The sequence below is a fragment of the Onychomys torridus genome, chromosome 1, assembly GCF_903995425.1.
Source record: "Onychomys torridus chromosome 1, mOncTor1.1, whole genome shotgun sequence".
In the NCBI taxonomy this organism is placed as follows: Eukaryota; Metazoa; Chordata; class Mammalia; order Rodentia; family Cricetidae; genus Onychomys; species Onychomys torridus.
Genome location: NC_050443.1, coordinates 127,327,958 through 127,337,515, shown reverse-complemented (window position 1 = coordinate 127,337,515; position 9,558 = coordinate 127,327,958). Strand labels below are relative to the sequence as shown.

General features: G+C 45.7%; 1 protein-coding gene across 1 annotated transcript in view; it reads right to left on the bottom strand.

Annotated features, from left to right (window-relative positions):
- Positions 1 to 2,265: 2,265 nt before the first annotated feature.
- Plaat5 (phospholipase A and acyltransferase 5) overlaps positions 2,266 to 9,558 on the bottom strand; it is a 30,302-nt gene continuing 23,009 nt past the window's right edge. The window contains exons 4-6 of the mRNA XM_036179652.1: positions 6,534 to 6,642; positions 3,492 to 3,754; positions 2,266 to 2,358 (exon numbers count right to left, since the gene is read on the bottom strand). Of these exons, the coding sequence (XP_036035545.1) occupies positions 2,266 to 2,358; positions 3,492 to 3,754; positions 6,534 to 6,642 (465 nt within the window). The remainder of the gene's footprint in view (positions 2,359 to 3,491; positions 3,755 to 6,533; positions 6,643 to 9,558) is intronic.

Here is a 9,558-nt window from a genome sequence, read left to right as displayed (position 1 = left end):
TCTGCCTCAAAGGAAGTCTCAACACAGACAATACCATGAGGTAAGAGACTGAAAGAAGACATATTGGGGGCCCAAATGATCTTCCAGGTGTCAGAGAGGCAAAGAAATGGAATCATGGGTACTGGCTTCTTGCTAGTCACGATGCTCAGAAATGAGGGCTTGCCAGACTGCAAGTGTCCAGGATGGCTGTGCACAGTACACAGGATGATGGGAAAGGCAGAGGAAACTCCAACCAAGAAATGTGCCCAGGCTCCTGTATCCAAAAAGCTGAATGAGGGACCAACTTTTGGTTGCTGAGAAAAGGATGGTGGACAAACACCAAAGTTCTTCATTGTGTCTGTTTCCTTCCAACAGGAGAAAGGCCCCTGAGCAAGTAGCCTAAAAGATCTTGGAAACATTTTGAGAGTTCCATCTTGTTAATGCATGCTGTCCATGTCCTCCATATTTTCCAGGCACTTCCAGAGCCATGGGGGAAACCATCTCTAGCTTTTTTGGGGTGACTTTGGCTCTCCACAGAGTAAAATCCACAGGAACAATTTCAGATCTTCCAATCAAAATCACTCCTTCATTCACACAGTGGAGATCAGTGGACTTAGATGTTTCAAATATTCATCTGAAATCAGTCAGAATGGAAATGTCAATTTTCTGGCAATTATAAGGTTTTTTTTAATAGTTTCATTGGTTATGCTTTAAATCAAAGATTTTTAAACAGAAAGGAACAAAGTTGACACTTGTCATGGTCAGGGTCAATTGTCAACCTGACAAAATCTAGAATTACCTAGGAGATGGATCTCTGAGCCGTGGCTGGAAGGGTGCTTTGAGTTCACTGCGGTGGGAAGACCCACCCTGAATGAGGACAGCACCATTTACAGGCTAGCCCTGGACAGAAAAAAAGGAAAGGGAACTGTGCAGTAGCCATGCACCCATTCACCGCTCTTCTGTTGTGACCACAGACACAATGTGCCCAGCTCCCTCAAGTGCCTGCCACATGGCTTCCTCACCCTGGTGGACCATAACCTGGAACCGTGAACTAAGTAGGTTCACAGTTGCTTTCATTGAGTTGCTTTTATCTGAGTAGTTTATCAAAGCAACAAGAACAGACTAGACTCTAAGACATAAATCAGCACCAAGAGGTTGGTCACCGCTGTAAGAATCCTCACCATGTGGTCCTCCATCTGTGGAAGCGGCTTGAAGCTAGAATGGGGGAGTTTGGAATCTGGGGTTGGAAAAGCCCTCGGAAGCTGGAAGCAAAGATTAATGAGCAATTCTGGTGGGATCATAGAAGAGGAGAGTACTAAGAAAAATGCCAGGCTCCTGGGATTTCAGAGGGAAACAAGAACTTTATCAGGTACTAAGCTGGGGACCATTTGTGTGATATTTAGGACAAGAATCTGGCTTTATCCTGCTCATGTCCTGAGAACCTAAGTGAAGCTGAATTGAAAGATTATGTACTGGTTTGTTTGACAGAGGGCATGTTAGGACAGAGGAGTATCCAGGATGGTGTTGAGAAGGCAGCTGAGGTTATTAAAGAGATAATATAAAATATAAAATTAATTCTTTTAATTTTTAGGCATGTGGATGTATGTGTGGGTGTGTGCTGGTACCTAGAGAGGTCAGAGGACAACACTAGAGTTAAAAGTTGTTGTGAGCCACCACCACAGGTGCTGGGAACCAAACTGAGATCCTCTACAAGAGCAGCAAGTGCACTTAACCACTGAGCCACCCCTCCAGTCAGATGAAGGTACAATTGGTCCTAAATAGTGAGCAACAGCTTTCCTTGATGTCCTTTCCACCCTCCCTCCCCTAAACGACACACTGGGTCTGAACGGGCAGGACAGAGTAAACAGAAGGTAGAGACATCTGAGAACCCCAGAAAGAGCTCCTGGGGAGAGGTCTTCGTTTCTGGAAATGTTCTAAAGGAGTTTCCAGAGTGTTTCTGATGATTTCCCAGGGCCACAAAATAAGTGTAGCCTAAGAAACAAACAAAGGAATAAGATTAAACAAACACATGGAATGGCCCCAACAGTGCCTGGCACATAGAAGATTCACAGCAGGTATCAGTTCCTCCCATGCTGAAGGTGTGAGGGTCTACATCAGCTACAGTGGACAGATGTCAGAGGAGGTAACTAGACACATTCCAATCTTCCAGAAACTCACAGTCTTCTTAAACAGGGCCACTGAGCGAGGGAGGCAAAGAGGAAGAAAGGTGCATCTTTGCCCTGCAGCTGTTGGTGGCTCTTCCTGCACTCAGAATTCGCAGCATCTTCAAGCAGTTATAGATTTGGGTCTTATGCTGTCCACTACCGCTGAGATGACAGCGCCTGCAGCCTTTGCTCCCTCCACCAGGGCATGCTCCACCTGCAAAGCACAGTGGTTCATGGGACAGTGGGTACCAATCTCAGGCTGGCACCCTCCCCTGCTCCTACCGCTGTCATCCCCTTTAGGACCCAGCCATCCTAGAGCCTTTTCCTATATAAGGGGGCCACTTGTACTATCCTACATCTCCAAAATCCCTAAAGTTCCCAGAGACCCAGTCAAGGGGGCATCTGAAGACAGGTACCCTAGGCAGGGCAGGCTTCCTTTCCCCCAGGCCATGGAACCTCTGGCCTTTTTCTTTCCCCGGAGCCATTCAGCATAGGCTCTGCCTCCAGAGTAGTGCATGATGCAAAGGATCTCTGCACAGGATAGGCTGAAGCCACTGAGGCCCTCACTCAACAGTAAAGGACTCTGAAAGCCAGGGAGGGAAACTCACCTGGGCACAACTGCACATGAATCAGTATTCACACTTAGCTCAGTCTCACGACTCCTGGGCCCACAGATCTTCAGAGGACCTCTTATCATGCCCTCCATTTTGGAATCTTTACTCACATGCAAATGCTCATGGGATGGAAGATCCTGCACAGTGGAACCCACCAAGCTCCTAGCACAAAGCCTCATAAGAACAGAGCACAGGCAAGCAGAGGGTACAGAGTAGAGAGAAGGATGCCGGAAAACCAAATGGACAGAGGGAATGGGGCATGCTCTGAGAGGTAAACAACAATAGGGAGGTTTGACCCCATTCTGTGCAGAGAAGATAAAAATCACAGGAGAGGCAGAAACAGAAAATGATGTCCCACCTTTAATCCTTTGGGGAGTTTCCTTTTATCCTACATATCTACAAGGAGTTTCATGTTCCCTCTGCTCATCAAGTCTTTTTAACAAGGGTCAACTATTAAATTGTTACAAGGGTGGGGGATTTAGCTCAGTGGTAGAGTGCTTGCCTAGCAAGCACAAGGCCCTGGGTTCGATCCTCAGCTTAAAAAAAAATTGTTACAAATATTTAGGCTTCAGGGCTCTTTCACATGTGTCCTATGTTGTATGTTAGCACTGGCCTGTCAGAGCTAGGCAGGTAATATGACAAAAGCTGGAAGACAACATATCTATGCCCAGCATCAAAGAGGACCTGACAAAGCCCAGCAAAGCACAGTGAGGAGCCACCGAGGAGAACACACCTGCTGGCTCCTGGGCACACCGTATCTAAGATCGTTGACAAAGTGCTCACAGTTCCCCTCAATCAGGCTATACTGCACTATCTTGTTGATCATGTTCTTCGTGCGCTGGATGATCTTGTCCACAGGGAGGGGCAGGTATGTCCCGTCCAGCTTGTTGTTGATCTTCCAAGAGCAGCCATGCAGCACGTCCTCCAGCCGGCTGTACTTCACCACAGCGCGGTTGCTGAAGATAGAAGTGATGCTGCCCACCTCAAACTCCTCACCTGGGGAGCAAGGGCAACAGCTGGAAGGCCTCCGGGAGTAAGGGGACAGGATACGCTGGATCTAAGACCTTTCATAAGCTACTTCCCGTGAAGTTCTCAATCAAACCATCAATTTAGAGCATATCAGAGAAGGAATTGGATTAAATATACCATAGAGGACCAACTTTCCTGAGAGATGCTTTTCTTGAAGATGAAGGGGGGAATGCATACATGAGTGGGAGGGTGTGCACAGGTACGCTGATGTGCATGCATGTATGGAGGCCAGAAGCCGAGGTGGATTATCTTCCTTAATCACTATCCATCTTATTTTTTGAGACTAGATCTCTCGGTGAATCAAGAGCTCACCTGGTAGTTAAGACAGAATGGCCAGTAGGCTCTGGGACTCACTTGTCTCTGCCATACACAGATTTCTATATGAGTACTGGAGATATGAACTCAGAATTACATGCTTGTGCAGGAAGCACATTACCAACTGAGGCAGCTCCCACCCAAGAAATCTTTTGTCCTGAGTTACATGGTCTGTTCACCTCCAGAAGAATCTCTTGTTAGCAACTCTGGAAATACCTGATCACTCGGCCTGGACTAGACTGCATTGGCCTGACCCTGTCTTAGAAGCTGTCTTGTTTCCTAAGCAGATGCCAGTAATCTGCATCCACTGTGTGACACCCCTGGGTGTCACACAGGCTCTGTCGTGTGCATGATAACAGTGGTTCCAAAACATGCTTCCCTCTGCAAGGGAATAGTGAAGTCACATATTTGGATCTCTGGTGCCTACTCTACTCAGAGCCTGTATTCGTTACCACCAAGGAGGGTTCTTCAGCTTCAGGAAAAAAAGAAACATTTCAAAGCTGCTACATTCTCTCACACTCAGTGTTTAGAAGACATGGAAACTCCAAGATGGTCAGGAACCTGTCTGAGGCCACATGGACAGATGTTAAATACCATCTACAAGAGATGATTTTCAATATTCTCATCAAAAAGAAATGATAGGGCTGGGGGTGGCTCAGTGTATAGAGCATTTGCCCCACAAGCATGAAGATAAAAGTTCATATCCTCAGAACTCATGGAAAAACCAGGCAAGAATGGAGGCCATCTGCTACACTAATCCTTGGGGGGGAGAAATGGAGATAGATCCCAGGGCTAGCCATAATTAGTAAGCTGTAAGGTTCAAAGAGAGAGTGATCAAGAAAGACACCTGATATCAAGGTGTCTTTTGACATGACGACATTTCAGGCCTCCACACGTGAGTGCAAGAAAACAGGCATGGACACAGAGACCATTATATGCACTTACACATGCAAAGAAAAAGAAACAGTATTAGAGGAGGTGGCTATGCTAACGACCTGTATGTGAGCATTGCACACTGCAAAGCAGTCTGAATCACACTGTATCTCACAAGCATCTACTATTATTGTATCAGTTAAGGACAGGACATTTTAAAAAATTGTTTCTCCACAGGAGCCATCTGGATGGTGGCACACAGTACATATGTCCCTTTCTAAGTTGTCCAAGAGAAAAAAAAAAGTCTCTTATTCTATTCCTGTGTGTTCCAAGAAAATCTACTGATTTCACAAAAGTTAACTTAACCCCACTAACAGCCCAACTTTGCCCCTACAGTGGCCACAAAGGGAGGTGCATTATGGAACCACTGTCGTCATGAACAGGCACAGAGATGGCAGAATTCACTCTTAGAAAAGGGAGGGAGGGGATCACTGCTAACCATCTCTTTAGCTACACACATAGGGTGTTTCTGGACACAGGCTGCAGGAAAGAGGTGGAGATGTTTATATATATATATATATATATATATATATATATATATATATATATATATATATATATATTTCATGTTTTGGTGTTTTTACTTATCCTTTGAAGACTTGACACAACATATTTTGATCATATTCTTGCTCCTCCCAGATCCTCCCCTCACCTCTTTGATTAGGCTCTTAGAAAGAAAATGGAACCAGGAAGTGGATGGGGCTGAGAAGAGAAGATAGAGGAAAGGGACTCTGCTCTGCAGGAAGGTCCAGCGCCAAGGTGGGAGATGGAGCCCAAGGAAAAGCCCGCAGAAATCAAAGCTGTGAATCAAAGACCTTGGCAGGGCCCTTCTGTGACTCCATTTTGAGCCAGCAAGAGCTACACAGAACACAAAACTTCAAAAAACATCAAATTTCCCCTCTCACATTCCCTCACGGCGGCTCCAGGACCAGACTCCAGAGGTGGCCACTATGAGCAATGGTTCTAGATCACATTTAATTTTAAATTGTTTCACATTCCTCTGTAATCTCCCTCTAGGTTCACAATCTGGTCTCTCATCAAATCTCCACTTCACTTTAATAAGCCCCAAGTTCAGTCAAAACCATGAAATAAGGACCAGGTGAATATTTAGGATAAGGCAGCCTAGAGCACACTGGATATCAGGAAGACAAGGCCTTGGGCAGGAAGGTGACAAAAGATGACATGGAAGTGGGAAACAGCAGTTAGGAGCAACAGGAAACAAGTGACATGTGAGCATCTACCCTCCGAGGTGTCTTTAAAAACATGATGAAGGATACTAAATGATTGACATCAGAAACAGAGGTTGGAGGGGACTTTAGGGACATTCTACGCTCCTGTCATTCTTAATGCTGGACACTTGGTACTTACTAATAAACAGATAAATGTTCAAGAATGTTTGGTGCTAAAGGGCAGTGGCTGAGGACCACTATGATTGACTATCCTTCTATTTACTCTGCTAACTTCCATAGCAGTATCTCAGTAGTGTATCCATTCTTACTCGGGGGAGCCAGATGGACCACACAATCATCTTCCACATAGATGGCCCAGTGCTCATAGCCAATTCGAAAAATCTCAATCAGGTCTCCAGGTCTGGGTCTTGGTTTGTCCTATGATGGGAAGAGAGAGAGAAATAGATAAACTGAACATGTCCAAGGAACTCCAGAGCCACAGCTCAGCCTGTATGTAGGTCACTCATGGTGGCCCATCACTTGACAAAAATCCAACCTGAACCTTCTTCATCAGCTAACCACAGGATGTCCCCTTCCCTGACACAATATCGGGGTTGTCTGTGTTGTCGATCAGTGACTCTCAGCTCTGAATGCACCAACACATTCCCTGTGGCACGTGCCTTAACTCCTGGTAGCACTTCTTGGGAGTGAGCATGTAGCAGGAGTGTTTCTCTCCAGCTCCCATCAAGCCCTGGCAGTCCCACAGCCCACTTATGAAATAAACACACAGACTCTTATATTATTTAAACTGTTTGACCTAATGGCTCAGGCTTCTAGCTATCTAGTTCTTACATCATAAATTAACCCATTTCTATAAATCTATACCTTGCCACATGGCTCATGGCTTACCAGTATCTTACATGTTGGTACTCATGGCGGCAGCTGGCATTGTCTCCTGACTCAGCCTTCCTGTTCCCAGAATTCTCTTCTCTGTTTGTCCCGCCTATACTTCCTGCCTGGCTACTGGCTAATCAGTGTTTTATTTATACAGAGCGATATCCACAGCAGAGCATATTAAGTTTTTAAATTAGTGGATGCTGGGGCTGGAGAGATGGCTCAGAGGTTAAGAGTACCGACTGTTCTTCCTAGAGGTCCTGAGTTCAATTCCCAGCAACTACATGGTGGCTCACTGCCAACTGTAAAGAGATCTGGCAACCCTCTTCTGTATGATAGATAGATAGATAGATAGATAGATAGATAGATAGATACATACATACATACATACATAAATCTTTAAAAAAATTTACTAGATGCTATAGGAGCACTGTAAGAGGAAGGAGCCTGATGCAGTTTCAAGTGTGGACAAGCAGGATGTGAAAGGACCAAGCAGACACCATAACAGGCTGCTCAGTCTTCTCTCAGAGATCAGGCCTCAATTTCCATTTCCTGAGATTTAAGCAAGCAGTTTCAGGGAGGGCCATGAACAAAAGACATAGTCCTTGCAGTAGCTCCCTTTCTACATGTACTCTGACCGTTCAAGGTTCAGCCAGTTGTTTAATGTCTCAGACCCCTCACCAACTTAGAGCTATGTGCATGGATTAATGTGAATGTGCAAGGCCAGCCAGCCTCCATGGCAGCTCAAGGACAAGCCTGGGACTTTCCAGGCCTGCCCAAAAATGATAACTCTAACCCCCAACCAGGTAAATTCAAAGGTTACATACCTTCACCCAATCATATGACACAAAGGCTTATACCACCCTGCTTGTGGTTTTTCCCTTTAATTTAAAAGCCCCTCATTCTGGGAGCTCAGGGCCGTCCTCCTCCACCGGCTGCGTTGGAGTGTTGGACACAGACCAAGCCTGGGCTTACTTGTTTATCAATAAACCCCTGTGTGTTTTGTATCGGTTATGGGCTCTGTGGTGGTCTTGCTCAGGGGTCTTGTGATGCAGGCACAACAGATGCTGGTCACTACCAAGGTTTATAAAGCTCTGCCTTGGCCCAGAATCCTCAGCACTATCCACTTTGCAGTCCTAGCCAGGGAAGACCTCTCTGGGGCATGCCTGACATCATGACCAGCGTCTAAAGGTTTGCCACCTTTACTGACAGCCTGACTCCCTTTGCAAGTAAGTCCGCTAGGTGGTTCACCTGCGGCCACACCAGTGGCATGTCAGCTGAAACACCAGGGAACCTGTTATCAGAAAACTTCAACCACATCTCTCCAACAAAGTCTGAAGTGTGTCCTTCCCTGAGTACTTCCCTCAACCCAGGGAGGCCCCACATCCCTCTCACTTTGCAGACAAGACTTTTATCAGTTTCATAACATTTAACACTCCTCCAGTTCAACCTACTGTGTGGTTCCTGCCTCCTGATTAGATCCAGAATGTTGTTTCACTGTCTCTCAAAGAGGCCAAAGAGGAGAAAAAATGTTCACCTGGCAAGGTTTGTGTATGTTTGTGTGTGTATTTGTGTGTGAGTGTGTATATGTGTGAGTGTGTCTAGGTGTCTATCTGTATGTGTGTGAGTAGGTGCGAGGGTGAGTATGTGTGAGTTGTGAGTGTATAAGTACAGAGAGTAGAGTGATATATGAGTGTGTGTGTGTGTGTGTGTGTGTGTGTGTGAATTGTGAGTGTATGTATGAGCATGTGAAAGTATAGAGATGGGGGCCTGTTTCATGAATTCTAATTAGTCTTAAAAACCAAGAGTCAGCTATAGGGATAAATAATGAAAGATCAGAAAAGCAGAGCAGTCTGCCACTAGTTCTCACCTCTATGAAATCCTCAACCTGAAAGAGGGCTGAGTTCCTGTCTCCTCCTGCCTTCTATGTCTTTCTCTGCCCAGCCATATCACTTCCTGTCTCAACCTTCCCAGTGCTGGGATTAAAGGTGTGTGTGCTTCCCAAATACTGGAAGGCATGAGATCCTGAGTGCTGGGATTAGAGGGGTGTCCACCACTGCCTGGCCTTGATGTTTAATCTAGTGGCTGTCTTTGCCCTTTAATCTTCAGGCAAATTTTACTTGTTAAGAGTACATGCAAGCCCGGAACTCCCATCTGGACCAGAGGTGAGTGCCTGGACTCACACCCAGAGAGGCCCACACCTAGGTCCCAGAACTGGGCACCAGCCATTCCAGGGAAGACCTGCTCAATTTGGCTCCAGGTTCTGGCCATAGGGCAGGACCCCCAACGCTATAAAAAACTAGAGGAAAGGACAAATAAAGAGGAAGAAAACAATAAGTCCCTGAAAGAAAATCATGAAAAAGTAAGAGAAACAGTCCAAGACCTGAAGAGGGAAATAGAAAAAATGAAGAAGACACTAGCAGAAGGAATGCTAAAAATAGAAAATCTGAGTAAACAAAC